This window comes from Schistocerca cancellata, chromosome 6 (assembly GCF_023864275.1).
Source record: "Schistocerca cancellata isolate TAMUIC-IGC-003103 chromosome 6, iqSchCanc2.1, whole genome shotgun sequence".
NCBI classification, from domain to species: Eukaryota; Metazoa; Arthropoda; class Insecta; order Orthoptera; family Acrididae; genus Schistocerca; species Schistocerca cancellata.
This window is the reverse complement of record NC_064631.1, coordinates 242,422,059-242,448,466: the sequence shown is the minus strand read 5'-3', so window position 1 is coordinate 242,448,466 and position 26,408 is coordinate 242,422,059. Positions and strand designations below refer to the sequence as shown.

The 26,408-nt window shown below is 42.6% G+C and overlaps 1 protein-coding gene across 1 annotated transcript in view; it reads right to left on the bottom strand.

Moving 5' to 3' along the window:
- LOC126088265 (uncharacterized) overlaps positions 1 to 26,408 on the bottom strand; it is a 178,243-nt gene that overhangs the window by 86,834 nt on the left and 65,001 nt on the right. The window contains exon 3 of the mRNA XM_049906395.1: positions 13,216 to 13,403. Coding sequence (XP_049762352.1) covers positions 13,216 to 13,403 — 188 coding nt within the window. The remainder of the gene's footprint in view (positions 1 to 13,215; positions 13,404 to 26,408) is intronic.

Sequence of the window (26,408 nt, the reverse complement as noted above, 5' to 3'; positions counted from 1 at the left end):
CCCTCACTCGCGTTTCGTCCACTATCTATCACCTGATGGACCGTGTTAATGCGTAGCCTTACCCAGACGCACGGACAACATCACAGCCCAGCATCCTGTGATCCACCTACTAGATAACTAACATGTTTACGGGGGTGACAGTAAAACTTTTGGTTTGGTCACCACGTTGGTGCGGGCGTGGAGGGGCCCCATCTCTATTTCAAAGCTCGCCTCCAGTTCACCACCGGCAATGGAGGGTGAAGCTTTGACAATGCCAGCCACTCGTGCTGGCGAAACGTCAGAAAAATCATTAGATGAACGTCGGCCGAAGAACCCGAGACAGAACCCAATAGGCAGTATGTGAAAATTCATCGTGTTGATACAATTTTGTTTTATTTTGTCATTCTGACATATTGAGTTTTAGGAATGTCATGGTAGAAAGAAGGTAGTGTCTAGTCGACGGCAAGGTATTGCAGGATGAGCAGCAGTTCTTCAGGACAGGGATACAAATGGGACTCGGTTGGCTTATCGTTAGGGCCAGGTCGTCCCGAAACAAGAATAACCAAAAGCATTTCTGGGTAGCGAGAGTCAATAGGTTTGCTTCGTTTCGGAGGAGCTGGTCTGGCGTAGACATTATCTTTGTTGTCCTATGGGTGCTGTGGCAGACATTACGAAAGCACAATTATCACGTGTAAAACACTAAGGGAAAATATTTCAACAAATGATTCTTGAATTAGCATGTTTCGGAAAAAGGAGAGGTAAATAAAACTTGGTTCATATTTTCGATATGTGAGTGCTCGTGTTACTGGCTTCTGATTCTGGAATACTGACGTATAGTAAAGATTCACCGAAAACCATTTTGTAATTTGTAGCAGTCAGTGTGCTGAATAGATGTCTTAGAGAATAGTGTTATTTGCTGTAATTAAGCGTATAGTTTCTCCTTAAATGATCATTTGGTCAGACGTAAAACGTGAAGGGCGGAAATTATGGTACAAATCACCGTCAGACACCATAACCTCCATGTCATTTCTGTATTTTGCACGAAGCTAATTATCACCCACTGTGTGGTGCGGTCTTTGTCTTGACCGCTGAATCTATGAAAGTGTTGTTAGCGATTCGTTCCCAACTAGATATCTGTGACAAGTATCAATTTAACCTGTGCTCCTACTTTCCTGCCTAACCATACCCTCGACAAACGCGGATATTCGGAATAAATAGCAAAGTATTTACAACAAGCTAGAATACAAATATCGTCACTGGTCGTTTCACTTGCAGGAGTTTCGTTTTTTAATCAGACTGGTCAAAAAATCGAAGAAATTCGTTCCTCAGAGAGCATGCTCTTATATGTCAATAACATTGTATATTGCAGAATATACTTCTACTACATGAATAATAAAGAACCTGGATCTGGTAGATACGTGAAAATGGAAAAAAAGTACGAGTATATAAGCTTGTAGTAGGATGCAGACATACTTCCTCCGGCAACGTAACCACTTTTCTCTAACTACAAGACCACGCCGTTCACGTACAACTGACTCTATTAGTATCGTTTACCTTAGGATCTACTAAAGACTTTTTACTGCTGATGTCGTTAACTGAGATTTAATTTTAACAAATCGTACCAAAAGTGGCGATTCTGGTAAATCATCAACGCTCGCCATTCTCTTGAAACTGCATGTTGTCATAACACGCAATCTATAATACAGAAACAAGAAAATAACTTAATTTTATCCATTGTTTTTCAGTGTTTCGTTCGCGGTTGTTTTACTTTCGTAAAATGAAGAACAAACCGCCTACAGTCACAAGTTGCGTTTATTTGCTGCACTATGCATTTCGAGCCCTGGAGGCTCATCTTCAGGTGCTTTTTAGTGATTTACATCAGGTTTTTTAGTTGTTTGCCTGTTGATATTACATTTTTGTGTTACAACATGGTATACTGTAGATATAAGTTTAACAGCGTTAATAATATGAAACTAACTTACAGTTTAACATTGTATGATGTCTGCTTCTGTTGTGCAGTTGGTATACACAATACACATCTTTAATTTTGCAGTACATACTGGGATATATACATAGTCACACACTTTTTCGCACATTGTAGTAGCAGAACGTAAACATGCCAAAGATTCTCGTTCAATCTACAATAGCAAACCACATGTATATTAATAAACACAGACTTGACGACATCCACGATAGCCTAACTCTACTTCACACAGAACCCAACAATAAACAACTTAATCTACTAGAAAAGTTGGATATAATGCTACACAAAGAAAATATTCCGAAAACTTGTTGAATGAACAAACAGAGTTTAACAGCCACAATTTTTTCTACACCTTTAAAAGTTTATTTATTCCTGAGGAATCAAATCTATAATAGTACAAACAGCTGACAACCTACAACATGGTGCCAAATAATTATTTTAATAATACCTGTGTACTAGTAATACTGTATCATATTATCTTCTGTGAAACAAGAAAATCGATTATACGAGGGCTATCCACAAAGCACATTACGTTTTCGTTTGTGTCCGTTAGGGGCGGGGCTAGCGCGGCCATCTTGATGTCATAGCATTCCGCCGCTCAGTCGGCATCCTGCCGTGCTAGTGAGAGGTTCGTGCTGTACTCCGTTGAGTTACTGTGACAGTTTGAAATGTCAGCGTTAATTGAAAATGCCGCGAAGTGTGAAGTGCGTGCTATAATAAGGTTTCTGACTGCAAAAAACTGTACACCGATAGAAATCTATCGGCAGCTTTGTGAAGTGTATGGGGACAACATAATCACCGAAGGTGGAGTGCGTCAATGGGTCATAAAATTTAAAAATGGCCAAACTAACGTTCACGACGAAGAGCGAAGTGGGAGACCCAGCATAGTGACTGCCGAACTTGTCGAAAAAGTCGATGCCGCGTTCCGTGAAAACCGTAATTTCACAACAACGGAACTCTCTATGAGTTTTCCACAAATTTCACCAAGTTTGTTGCACGAAATCATTACCGAAAAGCTTGGTTACCACAAGTTTTTTGCAAGATGGATACCAAAAATCTTGACAGAGATTCACAAAAATCAGCGAATGGGTGCAGCGTTAACGTTTTTGGACGCTTACGAGAAAGATGGCGACTCATTACTCGATCGCATCGTTACTGGTGACGAAACATGGGTTAAGCATGTGGACTGCGAGACAAAATTGCAATCAATGCAGTGGGGACACACAAATTCCCCCCAAAAACCCAAGAAATGCATGCAGACAATGTCGGCAAGGAAGGTGATGGCGACTGCCTTTTGGGACAGAAAAGGTGTGATTTTTGTGGATTTCCTGGAAAGAGGCACTACAATAAACTCTCAAAGGTATTGCCAAACTCAGCACAACCTCAGAAGAGCAATACAAAACAAGCGCAGGGGAAAGTTGGGCTCAAAGATCTTGCTGATTCACGACAACGCCCGGGCCCACACGGCACATGCCAGGAATGAAGAAGTGGTTGGCTATGCAGAGTTTTGATGACGACGCACAGCTTCAAGAAGAGGTAACCACGTGGTTGAAGGCGCAGGCGGCCGAATTTTACGACGAAGGAATTTCCAAACTCGTCCATCGCTACGATAAGTGCCTTAATTTAAATGGCAACTATGTAGAAAAGTAGTATTTAAGTGTGGCTTTCATCTGTATATAATAAAAAAATTTCAAATACTTTATTTATTTTTAATTCCACAACGTAATGTACTTCGTGGATAACCCTCGTATTTAGAAGTAGAACATCTGTATGAACGAGAATCGTTGGCATGTTTACGTTCTGCTACTACAATGTGCGAAAAAGTTTATGACTATGTATATATCCCAGTATGTACTGCAAAATTAAAGATGTGTATTGTGTATACCAACTGCACAACAGAAGCAGACATCATACAATGTTAAACTGTAAGTTAGTTTCATATTATTAACGCTGTTAAACTTATATCTACAATATACCATGTTGTAACACAAAAATGTAATATCAACAGGCAAACAACTAAAAAACCTAATGTAAATCACGAAAAAACACCTGAAGATGAGCCTCCAGGGCTCGAAATGCATAGTGCAGTAAATAAACGCAACTTGTGACTGAAGGCGGTTTGTTCTTCATAACAAGAAAATAGATGAAATTCAATATGGATTCTCCAAAGCAGCAAGCACGCGACGCGAACCGAATTCTGAGAATTGCTGTTGGTTATTCTTGTTTTGGGCCGAGCTATCCCTAATGGTAAGTCTCGGTTGTGGCCTATTCGGTGGAATCGTTCAGGCGTTCGCAGTAAGTGGGTCGGGTTTGCGACGAAAAACTCGAATCTGGAAATCTGGATTGGGATTTGATATCGGACCCTCTCGAATACGAGTCCGTTGTGCTACCCACTGCACCACCTTACTCAGAAGCAGCAATATAGAGAGTATTTCCGAAAGATTGATGCGATTTTAGCACACCATATCTTCCACGTAAATGAAAGTAGAAACTTGGGTAAATTTTAACTTACTAGTAGCACAAAAAATTTTTATTTTTGAAAGAACCACCCGATTTTACAAGGCTATGTCTTTTGCTGTTTACAGTATAAAACCCTCTAAAAAATTAAACAAGAGCGCGCCACGAAGGAATTCTCCTCCGAATGGGACGGAAATCGGTAGATGTGATGTACATTTACAGGCAAACAAATGATTACAGTTTCAGAAAACTGGATGATTTATTCAAGAGAAAGAGCTTCGCAAATTGAGCAAGCCATTAACGCGTTAGTCTACCTCTGGCCCTTACGCAAGCAGTGATTAGGCATGGCATTGATTGATAGACTTTTGGATGTACTCCTGAGGGATATCGTACCAAATTCTGTACAACTGATGCGTTATATCGTCAAAATCCCGAACTGGTTGTAGGGCCCTGTCCACAATGTTCCAAAAGATCTGAATTGAGGGAGAGAAGTTTGGAAATTTGTGGTACGGTCTTATGGGGCCAAACTGTTGAGGGCATCTGTCCCAAAGCCTACACACTACTTAATCTAACTTAAACTTACTTACGCTATGGATAACACACACACCCATGCCCGAGGGAGGGCTCGAACCTCCAACGGGGGGAGCCGCATGAGGGAGAGATCCGGCAACCTTGGTGGCCAACGTAGGGTTTGGCAAGCACGAACACAGGCTGTCAGGGCACCGCAGATGACAACGAAAGGTGTCCTGCTATGAGAAAAGGTGTCACTTCAGATCATCACTCCTAGTTTTCGCGCCATAAGGCGAGCGACAGTCAGGTTGGAATCCCATTGCTGTCCAGGGCGTCCTCGGCCTGGAGTCTCGTCGTCTGCAGTAGAATTGTCTTCAGTGATGAGTCTCACTTCGAACTGAGCTCCGATGACCAGCGAAGACATGTCAGAGAAGCCCTGGACAGCGGTGGGATAACAATCGGACTGTCGCCCAACATACGGCCCAACAGTCAGGAGGGATGGTCTAAGGTGCCTTTTCCTTTCGTAGCAGGACCTCTTTGGTTGCGATCCGCGTCATACTTACAGCACAACGGTACATTGACGATATTCTTTGCCCCATTTTGTTGCCCTTCATGGCAGGCCTTCCTGGGCTTACATTTCAGGAAGATAATGTTCGCCCGCACACAGCGAGAGTTTTTTGCTTGTCCTCGTGCTTGACAAACCGTAGCTTTGCCAGCAAGGTCACTAAATCTCGCCCCAGTTGAGAATCTTTGGAGCATTATGGGCAGGGCCCTGCAACCAGCTCGGAATTTTGACGAAATAGCGCGCAAATTGTCAGAATTTCGCACGATATCCCTCAGGAAGACATCCAAGACTTTATCAAACGAAGCCAAGGCGAATGACGGCATACGTAAGAACCAGAGGTGAACCAACGCGTTATTGACTTGCTAACTTTGTGCAACTCTTTCTCTTTAAGAAATAATCCAATTTTTCCGAAAGTGTAATCATTTGGTTGTCTGTAGATGTACATCACATTCGGATAATTCCTTTGCGGTGGATCTTTTTCTTTTTGTCACAGAATGTATACTGTCGATCTAGCCTGAAGCTCCAGGTGGCTGTTCTCAGACGTTGCAGTTGTCGATGGGAAAGTGGCAACACGTAAGGAGTGGATTACACAACACTTGTAAGATCGATTCTTGAGTACTGCTCATCAGTCTGGGCCTCTCACCGATTTTGGTTAATAGAAGAGACAGAAAAGATCCAACGAAGAGCGGCACATTTCGTAGCGGACTGTTTAATAAGTGTTATGGATATGTTACTTATAATCCGTCTGGATTGCAAAAAATGTTTATTCACATGACCGGTTTCGGTTCCTGTAGAACCATCTTCAGATCTGAAATGACGATAATGTTACTGAAGTGACCACGCCTCCTAATGCATAGAAAAGGACAGTAACTTTAGAAACGGGTGACAGTGGTAAAAATAATGTTATTATGGACAACGTCATTACTGATCTGCAAATCCTCCTTCAGCTCTGAAGATGGTTCTAGAGGAACCGAAACCGGTCATGTCAATAAACATTTTTGCAATCAAGATGGATTATAAGTAACAGTGTATAAAAAGTGATTGCGGCATCCCTGCAGACATTATGTCTGTTTTTGCAATGCTATGGGTATGGTCAAAAAACTCCAAAGGCAGATACTGCAAGAGAGGTATTAGTTATCATGCAGAGGTGGCTGAAATTCTGAGAGATCACATTCCGAGAAGAGTAGAGCAACATATTGTTTCCTCCCCCATACGTCTGTAGTCTGTAGTCCTGATACGCATTCAAATCTCCATGTCACAGTACTAGTAACACGACAACAATGCACCATCATATGACAAAACAGTTACGTGGCACAGACGCGTCCAGTGTGGTCGAAAAAGACTGAATGACGAAGAACGAAGTGGCAAGCCATCTCTCTGTGAAGAATCGGGAAACTCAAGATATGTGAAGGCAATGGTGCCTGAAGACAGGCATATCATAATATAACAGTCGTAGCGATAGTGGATAACTGAAAACTACCCATGGAATAACATGTTGTTTTGTAGGGCGTGCAACCACAGCCAAACTTCGACATTTTTCCAAAGAAAACTCCGCACTGGCTGTATGAATGATTTTTATTAAATATGCGACCAGTTTCGCACCACTTATCGGTGCATCCTCAGGCAATCTGTACAAAAAAAAAATAATATAACAAGAGCTCGTTTAAACTATTCGATCCTCCAATTCTGAGGCGTAAATTAAACTTTTAAATAGCCAGTTTTTTTTATTTGCACCTAAGAATTGGGGGATCGAATATATGAGCTCTTATTATATTGTAAAATGTAGTTCATAATTCTGTATAACCATACGTAATTCATTCCAGCTGCACGAGATACCGATAACTGCTTAACAAATAAGAAACTATACCTCTCAAAAGTTTCTGTGTGAGTAAATAGTAGCTGTAAAAAATATCAGCTTTCATACTCGATGATGTAAACGACGAGAACAAGCCTGCTGTTCTGAATACGTAGCCTTGTGGTGCTAGTACAGACATTAGACGTATCGTGTAATAGCGCTTATGGAAAAGCTGGCAGTTCCAGACTTGTACACTCGGGGCACTGCTGCGGACTAGTGTACGATAGGTGTGTCATGTAATACCAGATTAAGAGCTATGTATTGCACAGGCGGTTGCCTGGCTGGCGACACATCGCGCACAAGCAGTCGAGTGTGCACAGAATAATGTGGCCAGTAGATGCGCAGTTGGCTGGGCAAGCATTGGGAGTGCTGATGGGGGTCGCAGGCGAGCCGTCAACACGCTGTAGGGGAAATATTGTGCACAGGAAAGGCAGTGGTGTACTAAACCGAACCTCACACTCATATTTTTTGTAAATATGAAGTGGAGGCCCTCCACGCCCACGTTTTCATGGTGACCATCCACAAAGATCTACTGTCACCTCTGCTTTCATTAGCATCTAAAGAAAATTCCACTGAAAACGCAACTAAAGCAGCTAATTATTTTCGCCTGACTTAACCATAGTAACTTTCAGAGAAGCTTCATGAGTGTCGAATTTTGAGTAAAACCTACATTTCTCTTGTTGCCCTTTTAAAATTTGGTTGTTATGCCGAAACACGGAAGAGTTTTTACAATATCATCTCATTAAAATGTTGGGCAGACGCAGTTGCGACAGAATACTGAAACAATGGGTTATTAAGTTTATTAAGTGAGGAAATGAGGACAAGTGTGGTCAAAAGCACATCCTCAGTGCAAAAATAAAAGTGTAATATCTTCACTTAATGTTTTTCCAGAACCAATAGCATTCTTGTTTCGCCAGCTGTCGGTGGCCCTTAAAAATTACGCTCTGTCACAAAAAAAAAGCCTGCAGTTAGTGGAATAACATGATAGGTAATGAAGTTTTGTATAGTAACGTTATGGGAAAATACTCTCGTCTTTGCGTGTTATCATTTGGCAAAATCTCATTTCGATATCTCAAACCGTTTATGAAATATGAGGAATGTTCTGGTTATTTCATTCTGCCTTCTATCGCTGGTGTGCGCGATCGCATTTGAGTAGGTAATATAAAATCAGTTTTCTCGAGATTGGTGACAGATAGAAACCTACACCAAACTCTAAAAAAACTTTCACTATGTAAGCTAAATTACGTATGCAACAGCTTATGATGTAATATGCACCAAACGCAAAATCATAGCGATCCCTATTTTTCACTGCAGACTTTTTCGAATTTCGAGCAGAGTCTTACTTAAGTGAAAATATCACAGTGACTATAACCATTAACGAGATGATGGGCACTTAATCATGAAGCCGACATATAAAGCTATAAGTAACGCAAAAAGTAATTTTTTTTACCAAATAGTTTCTGTAAAATCGCTTGAGAAAGAAACCAGGTAGTGCGCCCTGATTATTTCGGTGCATCATGTCGCCTGCCAACCGAAAGCTGGCGAGTTATGTGGGTCCTCCCTTCTGGATAAATTAATGATCTCGCCCATCGCTTCAGACGAAAATTCGTCAGTGCGTACCGTACTCTCTGCCTCTGCGGACTCCAGCATTAGCTGGAGGCTGCCAATGGCTGGGCCACCCCTTTGATCTAGCTGATCTCCTGGCTGCTACAGCAGGCTGATGTGGAATGCATGGGTGCACGCAGGATCAGTCTGAGAATAATACTCAGTTTCTTACTTAATGGACTTCATCATTACACCTTTTCAGCAAAATTAATGTGAACGATCGCTAAAATTTGACAATGTTCCACTCCTTTTCATGTACCATAAGAGAACTTTTATGCTCAGGTTTGTACCTCAGCGATACATACATCAGCTTCATTAGTTATGAGCTAATTGCTTCTGGAACAACTTAATCCACAGCTGTATACATTAATCAGCTTTCAGTGATGAAAAGGAGAATTAGTCTATTCAGTACATAATTGAATGAATACATACTGAATAATGTCTATTGCTTTGGCGTACTCCTCCATGAGATGTCTTCATGCACCCCTGGGGGAAGAGCTACCCTCCAGGAACGGGGAGGGGGCGGGGTATGTGTATCCCACTTGTATATCAGTGCCTTTATTCGATGAATGTAAGTGCTGCAGATTGATTTCACTCAGAAAACTAAATGGGTACCTCAGTTAGCTAAAACACTAAAGAGTAGTTTCGGTTTAAGGAATGAATACATCGTTCAACTGACAGAAAAACTTTGTAAACAAAGAGTTAATAATTCACTCATTATGAGAACCTACAATGGACTGTATGAAGGTGGTATCTGTTGCGAAAGAACAGATACCATCTTCATATAGTTAAGGCTAACCGGCCGTTGACTTTCTTCTTCTGTGCTGGATGCACACGCATTGCCCGAACTCTTACGGGACTCGGTAAGATTGTCTGCCGCGAGTAATGAGTGTAATGGGCAGGGGCACTACGAATGTAGTGAGTCGACATTAAGTTGGGAATGTGGGTCTCACGGGGAGCGTGCAAGGGATAAATCCCTGCAGTCGCTATATCCTTTGTGGCCTCGGTGGCTCAGACGCATAGAGCGTCTGCCATGTAAGATCCATGGAGATCCCGGGTTCGAGTCCCGGTCGGGGCACACATTTTCAACTGTCTCCACTGATGTATATCAACGCCTGTCGACAGCTTAGGATCTTGATTTAATTATCATTTCATACAATGGACTGAGCTGACTGCTCTCATTTGGCTACTCCCTCAGACTGGCTACACTTGAAAAAAATGAATGAATAATAATCCAACTGATACATAAAATTACAGCCAAGTTACTGGACTGTTTTCATTTGGCTGCTCTTACGGACTGGTTTCACTCAAAAGAATGAATTAATAATTAAAATGGCACATAAAAGTGCAACGAATGAAGCATTCTAGCAGATTAGAACTGTGTGCCAGACTAGGACTCGAACCCAGAACCTTTGCCTTTCGCAGGGAGGTGCTCTCCGACCGAGCTACCCAAGCACAAGTCAGAGCGTTAAGTCTACCAGTACTTCATCTTCTACATTTCATATTTCTCGGAAGTTCTGCGGAACTCGGAGGACTAGTATTCCAGGAAGAAAGGACATTTCGCAGACATGGCTTAACCAGTCTGTAGGATATTTCAAGAAATTCGCTCTGGAAACATGAAAGATAGGAGATGAGATACTGATGGAAGAAAAGCTGTGAAGAGAGGATCTAAGCCATGCGTGGGTAGCTTAGTTGGCTGAGCACCTAGACTAACATCATGACCAAGTCTGATGGCCACACAGTTCACTCTTGAATACCCCGCGCGAATGTGCGCCGACTATGTGCACGCGCCAGGGCTCAAGCACCCACATGCATAATCTTGTGGGTGTGCCACACCCACAAAATATTTAGTTTGGTAAAAACAAAATAAAATAAATATTTCTCACTTACCCTTATCAAAAGGTAATGAACTATTAAAACACTGGGCTGGAAGTTAAAATTTATAACCTCTAAAACATATCTCTTTATTTCATATGTCTCTGACCAAAGTTAACCAAACAACATACTTCCCCGTTCCTTGCCTTTCTCTAGTCAAGTCGAAGGCACTCCCTAGAATACATTTGGAAATTTGTGGTAAGTTCCTATGGTACCAAACTGCTGAGGTCATCGGTTTCTAGGCTTACGCACTACTTAATCTAACTTAAACTAACTTACGCTAAGGACCACACACACACACACACACACACACACACACACACATACCCGAGGGAGGACTCGAACCTCCGACGTGGGTAGCAGCGCGAACCGTGGCAAGGCGCCTAAGACCGTGCGGCTACACCGCGGCCCCTAGGATAACAGCCGCACTATACTGTCAATGAAATCCTGTCTTTCCAGCTTGCTTTCATGTTTCCTTACAAGTGACACACTACCACTCCTTTCGTCAACAGCTGTTTTAAAATACACTACTGGCCATTTAAATTGCTACACCACGAAAATGACGTACTATAGACGCGAAATTTAACCGACAGGAAGAACATGCTGTGATATACAAATGATTAACTTTTCAGGGCATTCACACAAGGTTGGCGCCGGTGGTGACACCTACAACGTGCTGACACGAGGAAAGCTTCCAACCGATTTCTGATACACAAACAGCAGCTGACCGGCGTTGCCTGGTGAAACGTTGTTGTGATGCCTCGTGGAAGGAGGAGAAATGCGTACCATCACGTTTCCGACTTTGATAAAGGTCGGATTGTAGCCTATCGCGATTGCGGTTTATCGTATCGCGACATTGCTGCTCGCGTTGATCGAGATCCAATGACTGTTAGCAGAATATGGAATAGGTGGATTCAAGAGGATAATACGGAACGCCGTGCTGGAGTCCAACGGCCTCGTATCAAATGGTTCAAATGGCTCTGAGCACTATGGGACTTAACATCTGTGGTCATCAGTCCCCTATAACTTAGAACTACTTAAACCTAACTAACCTAAGGACATCACACACATCCATGCCCGAGGCAGGATTCGAACCTGCGACCGTAGCGGTCACGCGGTTCCAGACTGAAGCGCTTAGAACCGCACGGCCACACCAGCCGGCGGCCTCGTATCACTAGCAGTCGAGATGACAGGCATCTTATCCGCATGGCTGTAACGGATCGTGCAGCCACGTCTCGATCCCCGAGTCAACAGATGGGGACATTTGCAAGACAACAACCATCTGCACGAACAGTTCGACGACTTTTGCAGCAGCATGGACTGTCAGCTCGGAGACCATGGCTGCGGTTGCCCTTGATGTTGCATCACAGACAGAAGCGCCTGCAATGGTGTACTCAACGACGACCATGGGTGCACGAATGGCAAAACGGCATTTTTTCGGATGAATCCAGGTTCTGTTTACAGCATCATGATGGTCGCATCCGTGTTTGGCGACATCGCGATGAACGCGCATTGGAAGCGTGTATTCGTCATCGCCACACGGGCGTATCACCCGGCGTGATGGTATGGGGTGCCATTAGTTACACGTCTCGGTCACCTCTTGTTCGCATTGACGGCACTTTGAACAGTGGACGTTACATTTCAGATGTGTTACGACCCGTGGCTCTACCCTTCATTTGATCTCTGCCAAACCCTACATTTCAACAGGATAATGCACGACCGCATGTTGCAGGTCCTGTACGGGCCTTTCTGGATACAGAAAATGTTCGACTGCTGCCCTGGCCAACAAATTTTCCAGATCTCTCACCAATTGAAAACGGCTGGTCAATGGTGGCCGAGGAACTGGCTCGTCACATTACACTAGTCACTACTCTTGATGACCTGTGGTATCGTGTTGAACCTGCATGGGCAGCTGTACCTGTACACTCCATCCAAGCTCTGTTTGCATCAATGCCCAGGCGTATCAAGGCCATTATTACGGCCAGAGGTGGTTGTTCTGGGTACTGATTTCTCAGGATCTATGCACCCAAATTGCGTGAAAACGTCATCACATGTCAGTTCTAGTATAATATATTTGTTCAATGAATACCCGTTTATCATCTGCATTTCTTCTTGGTGTAGTAATTTTAATGGCCAGTAGTGTATCTACTTGCCAATATTGAGCAATAATAAAGTATAATCCGAGATACAACGAAGCCGATTGTTACAAACTACCTCAATTTTTTTTCTTTTACATAACGATGGTGTGGTTTAAGGTTTCAGTGTAATTATTTTCACATAATCTGGATTGTTATCGTTTTGTTTGTTGAGACAATGGCTTTGAAGGACGCGGGAGCTCCGCCATTGATACGCACCCACAGAAATTTTGGTGAGACGGCGCCCTACCTTGCAGTGCGGCAGGTGGTGCACGGTGTGTCGAGCCTCCAGCGGCTGCCAGGAGAGTCTGTCGCGGTCGCGGCGGCCCGCCTTGTCGATCAGGTAGTCGAGGACCTCCTCCCACCACACCAGGCCGCGGTTGTGGGCGTCCAGCGCGCTAAACAGCCGGGCGCCAACCGCCGCTTCCACAGGCGCACCTGCGCAATGCACATACGGCGGTCCTGCCACGCGCCCGAGGCCAGCCACAAGTATGACGTAATTCGCACGGTTACTGTATGGCAGTCTCAATGCAGCATTCGAGCCTTTATACACTGCCGCCCATTTGCAACACCAGAAAGGAAACCAAAGAAACTAATGTTGTTATTTGGCGAATACAGTGTAGTACGAAGAATATATGATCAAATTGGGAAGCGTTTTCTTACAACTCGATAAATGCCAAAAAGTAAAATATCGTACTGATATAATAATTACATAAATGAGATAATTTAACATTTACACAGCTTTTGTAGGCACAATTGCAGTTGTTTCTTTGACTTTTAGAAAATTTTCATTGTTTATTTCAGAACAGAGGGAAGACGTTTCCAAGTTTTTTCAGAAGTCCATGAATGCAAAGATGGAAAATAAAAATTTTGTTGACATAAACATTCGAATTCATTTTTTTTTCATTTCCTTTTCATCTTTTACATTAATTATAAAAACTATTGTACTTTATTGTTCATTTTGCACAGAAATACAGTAATGTAATAAAATACAGCACTTTACTGTTATATTTTTCCATAAATGTTTGAAAAGCAGAAGTGCAAGATAGTGTGGCGAGATAAATAAAAAAAAATTTATTGATTTTTTTGAAAGGAGAAAAAAATTACGGATATGGAACTTTAACTTTAGAATTTTTGGAAGGCTTTTTTACAGACTGTATTGACCAGCTTGAATGCGGACAAATTCAGTGCTGCGTGAAATTTGCCTGTAATATAATTTACAATTCCGATTAATAATATTTTTGAATGCTACGTCATTGTTGATTTATTCAGAGTTCTCACCTTAGATGTAGAATTAGTCTTTCTGCCACAATATTAATTCATTAGTCGCCATCGATGTTCTTCTCTTTGTTGACCGTGTTTATCTTCCTAAGTCGGCATCGGTTTCCTTCACGAAGACGGTGGAAACAAAGGAATGCAATGCTACGTCGCTTTAAATAATTCTCGTAAAACTTAGATACCTTTCACTATTTTTTATTCACAAGACAATAAGACTTGCTGTGCTCGTCGCACAAACCATAAATACTAACAAGATGGCTGCCTTTCAACACACACCAATAATTACGTTCATCCCTACAAGGTAACAATCGAGTGTGTATCTGAACTCCTTCTTGGAGTATGAAACAAAAGAGAATCCAGTATGAACATTACAGAGACTATATTCTACATTCCTGTCAATTTAATCTTTGGCGCAGACTTTTAAAGTATTGCATCTCTGCGTCGTAATGTGTCATTACAATAGCGACAAGTGCTATTGAAATACAACACAAAATACTCGCTACAACAATACTAAACTGGAAATCTATTGATTATTTTAACAGTATCGTTATAAAACTCGTCTGCTCTTTTTGGTATGTTAAAATGTCTCATAAGTTTTAAGACATACTTTTTCTTTTTCTTGCTGATCATATTGTACTTTTCCACGGTGGCTGCTTTCCTCACTTCCTGGGTGCAGTTTCTGGATTTCTGTACCTCAGTCTCTACAGGACTCCCACTAGAAGCATCCTATACTGCCAACAAAGCCATCTCCTTAGACTTTTCATAAGCCATCGTTCGCTAAGCAGTTATTTTGGAAATCTGGAAATTTGTGGTAAGGTCTTATGGGACCAAACTGCTCAGGTCATCAGTCCCTAAGCTTACACGCTACTTAATCTAACTCAAACTAACTTACGCTAAGGCCAACATACACACCCATGCCCGAGGGAGGACTCGAACCTCCGACGGGGGAGCCGCGCGAACCGTGACGAGGCGCGCAAGACCGCTCGGCTACCCCACGCGGCCAGTTATTTTGCAAGGACATTTTAGATCGTAGGGCTTTTAGTGCCTTCGACTTCAGATCCTGTGCATCCCAAACTTAATTTAGTATCTTGATGATGCCATGTTATTCTAGCAATTTATAGTAGTCAGTCAGTGAAAGGATATCTTCCTTCTTCCGGTAGTCTTTATCCACTCTAGCAAATACTCTGTCTGGATTATAGCTGTAACCAGCTTATCAAATTTTCTGTTTTCTCCCACGAACGTCACCATGTGCACACTGTATTTTTATTTCGAGTGACAGGAGACAGAATGTAAATGAATTTTATTTGCACCATTTTCTGGCTGGGTCGAAAAAGGTTTCTGAGAATACCCAATAAAGCTGAGGCTACTTGGAGGTTTACCTTTGGTCCTTCTGTTTCAAACCAAGTATAAAAAGCAATAATTTCATTTATCTGTGTTCCATAATTAATAATAGTGCACAAATTGTATAGTCAGACCCGTCTTGAGTAGAATGCTTCATCTACAGACGGCTATGGTATTGGCTGGTTCTGTTCTATATCAAAACATACAAAAACACATTTGGATTTTCCTTATCGATTATTGCACAGAACATTTTTGCATGATGTTTGTGCAGTCTGTGGGTTGTTATGAACTGATTCTTTTCCCCTAGGTCTTGTTCCTTTCGAGAGTCTGTCTTTGGACATCCCTGATGTAGCTTGAAATGTTGTGGCACATTGTTACTGTCTGGCCATCTTTTTTCTCCGTGCCGTACTTTATCGAAACAGTATTCCTCAGTTTTCCTTCTTCCTTGAAGTTCCTTTTTCTTGACAAAGCTGCCTTGAACTGAGCAGTAACCCAGAGTTACAGTTGTTGGTTTTGGTGGCAAGTGCTGAAAGTTTACCGTCTAGCCTCCTCCTTGTCTAGGGACGCCAGATGAAAGTTGATGTCGTCAAGCCCTGAATCAAAATTGCGCAACGGATAACTGGGGAGAGGAGAGCGCTTCCTAGAGAGCGTGTCCTTTCTGTACGATACTAGGCAAGGGGCTGGAGGGTTCACACGCTGATGTGTGGGTCCTTGCATTCTATGTCTTTTATTTTAAATGAATTCCTTTAACTTGACTTCTTTGTGATTTTTAAGGTATATTAAAGATTGATGACAATTGATTACGTATTTATTTTAAATATTATCACTCGATTTTACAGCTATTGCAGCAATTGTTCCAGTTTACAGATATTACAATTTTACAACTTATAGCTCGGGTATATTATACACTAATCTGCACGCACATTTCTACGGGCAAGACGGAATTGCGTTGGCCAAATTTATACCACCAAAGTCTCCCAATATTTTACATAGGACATCCACTATGTGAGGAGGATAACAGGCAAACTGGGGACCAGATACAATAACACAGGTGGTGAAATTTCCTAAATTAACGAGATCATTCATTTCCTTACACAATACGCTGGAAATAAAAGAATTAGTACAAATATTCAAATACCTCTCTTCCATGCGTGAACATTGAGACAGACGCACTGAGGGCACGTCTGCTAACTTACCCGTCTTCTGTAATACCCCCCTAGAATATGGCGGGCGCCCGGAGGTCTTCCTGGGCCCCGGTGGAGGAGGTGGTTGAACCACTTGGCCGTGACCCTCTCCACCCCAAATCTTGTGACACTGGAAATTCTTTGACTTTTACCTGCCTGTGCTGTCTCTCTGATCCCCTACCCAGGAGTAAGGTTGGCACTACTATACTACAGAACTACTTCCCAACAAAGATTTGGCCACGCTTTACGGAAAGGTGTGAGGAGGATTAGGAAAGTTCATGTGCCGATTCACATTAACGTACAAGAAATGCATAATACACGACGCATATAAATACGTATTATGAAGCCTGACACATTTCTTTCCACCCGTAAACATGGGTTGTGTTGCACCCGCGGCCGGCCGCGTCGTGTAATAAAATTGGCTGCAGAGCCGCCTCTCTTTCTATTTCCCGGTGCGAGCGAGCAGCGAAACCTGCTGCTTATAGAGCGGAAACTACTGTACCGTTTCAGTGCTTGACTATGGCTCATGTACTTTTCTTTTCCAGAAAATTCACTGACGTTATTGTTGACAAAGATGTCCTACATTGTTGTCCACCTATCAGTTCTGTCAGAAGAAAACCAAAGTTTGCATTGTCGAACTTTGCTTTAAATGGTTGAGAGCGAATATCGAGTTTTGCAAATCTCCTACTTTTCAACACATTATAACAACAGCAAATATCAGCTTCTGACAAAACTTTTTCAACAGATCATGCGCGACAACCTGTAACTACAAAAATCTAAAATTCGAACAAATGAGTATTTATCGCCTTTTGAAAAAACGCTCCTCAATTTGTAGATGATTTGAGGATGTGGGTACAGGGAGCGATTTTTGGTACACAGAGCTGACACCTGTTGCAGCAACAACAGCTCTATCCTAGCTGAACGTTGTGCGGCGCACAGTTTGGACAACAGATGCAAATACGTCATTCCTCGATGTTTCCAGTCTACACCAGAGTTCTTCTATTGTAGTGGCTGGCGAATGATGATATCTTGTTTTATGGCAATCCATGACCAGATGTTTTCAATGAATGAGAGATCTGGAGAACGTGCTGGCCAGGAGAATAGCCGAACATCCTTAGTTTCGATGTGGATCAGGACAGCACAGGAAATCTGAAGACGTGCATTATCTTGTTGAAAGACAACGTCATAGAGACCTAGAAAGTAGGGCACAGTAACAGGCCTTACCACGTCAGAAATGTGATGACTGCTATCTAAATTACAGTCTTATGACATTATCTATGCAAACTGTATCTCTTACCATCACGGCACGAACTGAGCCCATATGTTATGACAACTGCATTCTGGCCAGATGGGGGGAATCATTTTAAGCCTCCTTGCAGTTCTTGGGCCTGATCTTTGATCAGAGGTTAACGTGGATGCCACACCACCATGATCTTAAATCTAGATATCTGAAGGCACAATGGGAAAGCAGATCGATCCAGTTTCCTCAGAAACTTTCTCCGCACGTGACTATTGCAGCACAATGTATGGATCAGTAACAACATCCTATTTAGACATATTGTATGCTGAGCACCATACAGGAGCCTACCGAACCAGTTCCATTCCTAGTCTATGTACAGGAGCCGGTGAGCTGCCTCTTATCATCCCGGGAGAACTCCTCACAGTGAGACAGGTATTCAAAGTGAAGTATACCTTCGATCATCCTGTTGTCGGTATTACGAATGAATAATTCACACAACGAAGATTTATCTGTCACCGAGGAAGTAAGCATTTTTCTAGAATGAAATTTTCACTCTGCAATGGAGTGTGTGCTGATATGAAACTTCCTGGCAGATTAAAACTGTGTGCCGGACCGAGACACGAACTTGGAATGTAGGAGATGAGGTATTAGCGTAAGTAAAAGAGGATAGGTCGTGATTCGTCCTTGGGTAGGTTATTCGGTGGAGCACTACTAACGAAAGGTGAAGGTCTCGAATTCGAGTTTCACTCTGCCCCACGGTTTTAATCTGCCAGGAAATTTCATATCAACACACACTCAATTGCAAATTGGAAATTTCATTCCGAAAACCTCCCCCAGACTCTGGCTAAGCCATGTCTCTGCAAAAATGGTTCAAATGGCTCTGAGCACTATGGGACTTAACATCTATGGTCATCAGTCCCCTAGAACTTAGAACTACTTAAACCTAACTAACCTAAGGACAGCACACAACACCCAGCCATCACGAGGCAGAGAAAATCCCTGACCTCGCCGGGAATCGAACCCGGGAACCCGGGCGTGGGAAGCGAGAACGCTACCGCACGACCACGAGATGCGGGCATGTCTCTGCAATATTCTTTCTTCCAGAAGTGCTAATCTTGCATTTTCCGCAGGAGAGCTTCTGTGAAGTTCGGAAGATAGGACGAGGTACTGGCAGAAGTAAAACTGCAAAGACGGGTCGTGAGTCTTGCTTGGGTAGCTCAGTTGGTAGAGTACTTGCGCCCAAACAACAAAGATCCTAATTCCATGTCTTGGTCTGGGACACAGCTTTAATTTCCCTGAAAGTTCCAAGCCTTTTTCTGTCCTTTCGAAGGAGTATCTCAATCAACCTGCTGTAGCAGAAATACCAGTTGTTAAACAGGGACAAAGCAAATGAATGACTGACAGGCCCACATTTACCTTTGAGACGAAGAACTACAACGAAATCACCACCCACCTATAGTTTTAAAAAGGGTTTTTATCGGCATACCGTTGGTAAATCAAGAGCACGTGGTGGTTTTTATCGATACATCCAAGCAAGACGATAATCTCGGGTGTTCTGTTATCTTCCCCCATTATATCATTAACACTCGGCTACCAAGCCGCTTCCCAGCGTACTGTGCAGTGGGCGGTCAACAAGGTAGTGGAGCACATGGGATTTCTTAGTGGAGCGAAGTTTCTTATTTGCACTGACTCTCTAGTGCTCTACAGGCTACTCAGCAAATATTTCCAGCAGATACGACAGTTCATACGGTTCAGGGCACGGGCCATCTCCTGCTCGGGCAGAAGAACGAGGTGGCCTTTTGCTGAGTCCCTGAACACATGGGAATCAATGGGAATGAGAAAACTGTCAGAGCAGCGTACACAGTCTGCCAGGAAAATAGCACACTTCATTTCAACATCCTCCTGTAGGTTGCCGTGGGTAACAGAGAGATTATTGGCTGAATGGAAAAGACCGTGAGTGGAAGCGGCCGACACAAACTATGGTCAGTCAAACCAACTATTCGACTTTCCGTCGAGCTCAAAGAAGAGACGAAATGGCGCTCACTCGCCATCGTACTGTACACTGCCCACTGACACATGCTTACATCTTGTGGCATGGAGGTCCAGTGGAAAGCAATGTTCGTGGCGTCACACTTACACTGTGCCATCTTTCCACATCGTTTATTTTGTGCGCTGTTAGGAGAGATGCCTTTGGTCTATCAAGGAGCTTACCCTCAATTTTAGGATATGACGAGACAATGGGAAGATAGTTGTTGACATTTTGTGTGGCATCAGGACTCTTGCCCAATTTCATCGGACGTGTTTTTGGCAGGGTGGCTCATCCAGTGCTCCACGAACAATCGCTCATCTCATGCCATACACTGTTTTATTAACACTATTAACGTACTGGGTGGTTATAATTAAAGTGCAGCTATTCACGGAGGTCCAGTGTGGGATTACCATATGGCAGCGAAACTTGATAGATATGCTAATGCGTTAGTGCAGAACCTATTTACATGGAAAAAAATTGTCCAGTTTTGGCCACCAGGTGGGACTCTGCCTTTGTACACTGTTTGTATGATGGTACGACAACCACGCTGTCATTTACCAAGCCATAACTTGAGTGAACAGCACGGCTATCGAGAAGAAAGACCGTCTGCTGTTAGTGACACTATTTTATGTGAATGGCAGCAATTATAGTGCTGCGCTGCGAGAGTAGCGCCGACTGAAAGCTCAGAGAAGAGGCACCGTGTCATTAAACGATTTAAAGAAGATCATAATGAAATTCGAAAACACGCGTGAGTTTGGTGTGGCACGTGAAAAAGGAAGTCCTCCTATCCCGGAGGAAGTTAATGACGAGGTTGCTGTAGCTGTAACTGACCACGCAGCGCGAGCCCGGGTACCAGTGCTCGAGCAGTGTCACGAGAATTGTCCATCCCAGGGTCAACAGTACTGAAAGTTCTGCGGTCTATTTTACACTGGTACCCTTAAGAGATCCAGACGGTGCAGCAACTGAAGCCTCATGATCTGCAGCGACGTTCTGATTTGCTGTTCGCTTCCTGGCACAGATCGAAGTTGGTTACGTATGTCCGGGAAATATTCTATGAATGGAGTGGTGAGGCACATTTTTCTCTACAAGGTGCAACGAATATGCACAACTGCCGAAATTGTGTTGCTATTAAACCGCGTGTTGTCCACGAAGAATGATTACACTCGCTGTGTTTGACTGTGTGATGAGGATCCACGAGCACCTTTACTCTCGGTTCGTTCTTCTCTGAAGAAAATACACCCAGAAGGCTTGTCAGGTGTACCGTGACGTCTGAACGTTATTAAGACCCCACTGTACTGCTTTGGAAGAGCTCAACTGTGTGGAAACCACTATTTTCATTCAAGATGTCGCTCGCACACTGAAAGATCAGCTTTACGTAACCATCCACAAACAAGTTATATGCAGAGATTTTCCAGGTGGGTGGCCTGCACAGTCACCTGATCTGAATCCATGTTCTTTCAGCTCTGGAAATATCTAAAAGAACGTGCTTTGAAGGGACATGTTCGGTCTCTACCTGATTTGAAGGTCAGTGTACAGGAACATGTTGTTCAGATTCTACCTGAACTGATGCGAGCAACTGTTGATCACGTCGTTTTAAGGATGCAGCATCCCGTCGACCTCTCCGGTGCTCATACTTAACAAATAGCGTAAGCAGCAGTTACTAATAAGAGTATAATCAATATTATGCCTTTATCATTTGTTTGATCTTTTCTCCCACGTCCAGTTCCTAATCCGTTGCATACGGAACAGTTTCTATACGTCTTTCTTACGTTCACAGCACCAGATTTGCACCTGATGGCCAAAATTGGAACTAATCAGTAGCTGCACTTTAATTATAACCAACCGGTGCTGTTTAGCATTAAATATAAATTATAAGTGTTTGGAAGGCTTTTCCTGACGGTATTTGTCTGTAGTGTTACCTCGTATTGTAGAGAAACATCGCTGATAAACAATTTAGTCAAAAAGAGAATAGAGGCTCTGAAATGTGGTGTTACAAAAGAATGCTGAAGGTCAGATCGCTCGTTCGGACAAGTTGTGAGTAGGTAATGAATGGAACTGGTGAGACAAGAAATTTGTGCCACAACTTGACTAAAAGAAGGGATCGGTTTGTAGAACGCGTTCTGAGATATCAAGGGTCACAATTTAGTACTGGAGGCTAAAAATTGTAGAGGGAGGCCAAGGGATGAATAGAATAAGGCTAAAAATTGTAGAGGGAGGCCAAGGGACGAATAGAATAAGCGGGTTCAAAAGGATGTAAGGGATGTAGGCTGCAGTAGGTATTCGGAGATGAAGACCCTTCCACATGATAGAATAGCATGGAGAGTTCCATCAAACTAGACTTCCGACTGAAGACCCAAACAATAACAACAACAACAACAAAAATCGAGATATAATGAAAACTGGAAAGTAGCAAACTAAAGTAGCAAAAACCTATAAATGTCTTGAGTCAACGCTGTAATAAATTGTAACTTTGTTTTCCGCAAACTTTTCTGATGTTCGAGGAGTAGAGTTCAGTTCGTAGTCAGATTCTCTGACAGCATTGTGTAACGAGTTCGTAGGCTGTTATTGTCCGACCATATAAGCAGTTGTTTCTTTCGGTTTTGTCGATGAAAACTAAAATTGACGAAAATTAAATAAATAACGATGTTTTCATTATTATGAATCACTAGAGCCAGGAAGCAGGCTACCTGAAGTTAATTCGAATCTGTGGCAAATAAGAGACTGTACAGTGTGCATCTACGATTCGACAGCAATCAAAACGCAAGTTAAGTCACATACATAGTTCAAATGGCTCTGAGCACTATGGGGCTTAACTTCTGAGGTCATCAGTCCCCTAGAACTTAGAACTACTTAAAACTAACTAACCTAAGTACATCACACACATCCATGCCCGAGGCAGGATTCGAGCCTGCGAGCGTAGCGGTCACGTGGTTCCAGACTGTAGCGCCTAGAACCGCTCGGCCACCCCGGCTGGCTACATACATAGTTATTTGTAACTTGTAATCAAACAGAAGCGCTTAAAAATTAGTTTAATTAAAATCTAGGTACAAAGTGGACTGTGAATTTATGGTGAACAGAGAACAGGGAAGTTACAGCCGTCAGAAGCGAAAATAAGGATCTCAAATAAGCGTGATAACTGTTGCTTTTTATTATGAAGCGTAGCGCCTTGCATCGAGCATATGTAAGGAAGAGACAGAAGCGAGCTGAAGATAAAATGAGTCGTGGTTATCGCTCTGATCCAGTAGCTAGCCGCAAGTAGTTACGACTGTGACCGAAAGGTGTCAGCACCTTACGAACTATGAAATAGCAAGTAATTGAAACATTTTGCAAACAAAACTGACCTATTATGACTATTACGACTTTCATTAATTGTCGATAATTTAATTTGTTTATAAATGTGAATTATGGTGTGAATGGAAAATAAGATAATAAATAAATATTGTTATGTCTTAGCTGAGTATACGTTCGCGTGAGAACTGTGTAGTGAGAGAGTGAATAATACTCAGAGGAAATTGCATAGTTCAATGAGCCAATTTATGGGATTGGGAGAATAAGAAATATTTTACGATAATTCTGTTAACTGAAGAGCGAGTTGTTTTTATAATTGGGGATTTACTGAATTGGGTCATTTAGACATTGTTGATAAAGGCTATTACGTTGTGACTGGTCAGATGTAAAAGACGCGGGATTGATCGGATTGACTATGATGTGTATCAGCCCATCACAGGGGCTGTACCCTGTCGGGTATTTTGTGGGCAAAAGAATTACTTTGCGAAGTCTATAGAGTTCAGTTTGGAGCTCAGCCGTCATCGGGTTAGGCTACCGATATAAGGATCTGATTAGGTGATAATTGTGCAGAAGAATGCCGGCCGCGGTGGTCTAGCGGTTCTAGGCGCGCAGTCCGGAACCGCGCGACTGATACGGTCGCAGGTTCGAATCCTGCCTCGGGCATGGATGTGTGTGATGTCCTTAGGTTAGTTAGGTTTAAGTAGTTCTAAGTTCTAGGGGACTGATGACCACAGATGTTAAGTCCCATAGTGCTCAGAGCCATTTGAACCATTTTTTTTGCAGAAGAATGATTAAAATTTGACTGTGGACTGCCGCAAACTGGATACGAACGTATGAGAAAATACGAACACGTGTAATTCCGATTTTACTTGTAAACTGTGACTTTTGAATAACCAAAATCCGCGTGGCATGTTATACAAGTAGTGACTGCAAACCAAGTTCGTAGTGGTCAAATTGTGTAATATTTGAGCAAGCATTTTGTCACAGGTAATCCTTTTTGTAATCCTTTTTGTAATCCTTTCTGGCATCAGATTTGGCTCGATACGGTAAGCTAGCTATGATGAGTGACTGCGACTGCGTGTTAGAGTGCCGAAATTGTAACTTGAAATTTGCTCAAACTTTGTGTTTTTTTTTTTTTGTTTTTTTTTTTTTTTTGTATCGGACAAGTGTCAATATATTGAAATTTCCACTCACAACTACGTTTCAATTAATCGCTCAGCTAACCTGATACTGAAAAAACATTCGTTGCACCCGTTGGATTCTTATAATTCTGCTGGTTCTACTACAGCTTTTCCAGTAGAAGAACATTCATTTTTAACAGGGAAGACGTGTTGACTGCAGAAGAAGAAATTCACCACAAGATGAGTGGGCGTTTTCCATAAGACAATCAAAATTAACCGCACCGCTACAATTATACATTAGGTGAGCCCGATCTCCTTCGACAAAATTTGGGAGGTTGTGCACAGATATTTTCTGAGTATTTTGCTATACGGGACCAAAAATCTCCGACTGCTAGTTACAGAGTAATAATGTAATCATGAATTATTCAGTTTGTTACAGCAATTAAATTTGCTGCTCTGAAACTGCAAAGGAATTTTGCTGGCTGCAATTACTGCACATTCTTTGAGTGATACGGGTTCAATTTTTGTTCATGTAAGATTCTCAGTCCAATTGTGTGACTTCTGTTCAGAGCTCACGCAACGCGCCTACGAATTGTAGCACGATTGTTACATATCGGATGAGACACATTCTCTCCCATATCGTCCGCCTGCTTAGCTAAGTGGTAACGTGTTTGGCTACCATGCAGCGGACCCGGGTTCGATTCCTTGCCGGGTTAAAGATTTTCTCCACTTGTGGACTGGGTGTTGTGTTGTCCTCATCATTATTTCTCATCATCACCTACGCGCAGGTCGCCCACTACGGCGTCATCTGAAATAAGACTTGCACACGGCGGGCACACTTCCCCGGACAGGGCCTCCCGGCCGACAGTGACACACGATCATTTCATCTCATTTCCTACATATCGCGAGGCCTGGCGTACATCGCACGTCACCTCTCTTCCACTGTAACGCGGAAGGATGCGGTTTCTCGTTGCTGTCTATGAAACAGATAAAAGTACAGAGAACTGGTTGCCGTCGTGGCTGAGAACAGCTCAGCATCGCGTCGATGAGTTGTTTTTCAGTGAATCCACACACGAAGTGTACTGGGTGACCAAAATGTCAGTATAAATTTGAAAACTTAATAAACCACGGAATAATTGAGATAGAGAGGTAAACATTGACACACATGCTTGGAATGATATGGGGTTTTATTAGAACAAAAAAAAGAAAGAAAAAAAACAATGTATTGCTAGACGCGTGAAAAATCTCTTGCGAGCGTCGTTTGGCGATGATACGTAGTGTGCTCAGCCGCCGCTTTCGTCATGCTTGGCCTCCCAGGTACCCAGACCTCAGTCCGAGCGATTATTGGCTTTGGGGTTACGTGAAGTCGCAAGTGAATCGTGACCGACCGACATCTCTAGGGATGCTGAAAGACAACATCCGACGCCAATGCTTCACCATAGCTCAGGACATGCTTTACAGTGCTGTTCACAACATTATTCCTCGACTACAGCTATTGTTGAGGAATGATGGTGGACATATTGAGCATTTCCTGTAAAGGACATCATCTTTTCTTTGTCTTACTTTGTTATGCTAATTATTGCTATTCTGAACAGATGAAGTGTGCCATCTGTCGGACATTTTTTGAACTTTTGTATTTTTTTGGTTCTAATAAAACCCCATGTCATTCCAAGCATGTGTGTCAATTTGTACCTCTGCATCTACATTATTCCGTGATTTATTCAGTTTTCAAATTTATACTGACTTTTTGATCACCCGGTATATTGGGCGAGTCTTCATTAATAATGAACCTGCCCTTATCGCTAAGTAATACTGTTAACAGTCAACTATCACTGTCAGCAAAACACATCGGAGGCAGAACCGAGTATTAGGCCTATTGCATTCAAGCTTGAGGGTGAAGAACAAAATATGTCTTCCTGATGTCAAAAGTTGATGTCTTGAGTGAATGAAATAAGTTTGTTC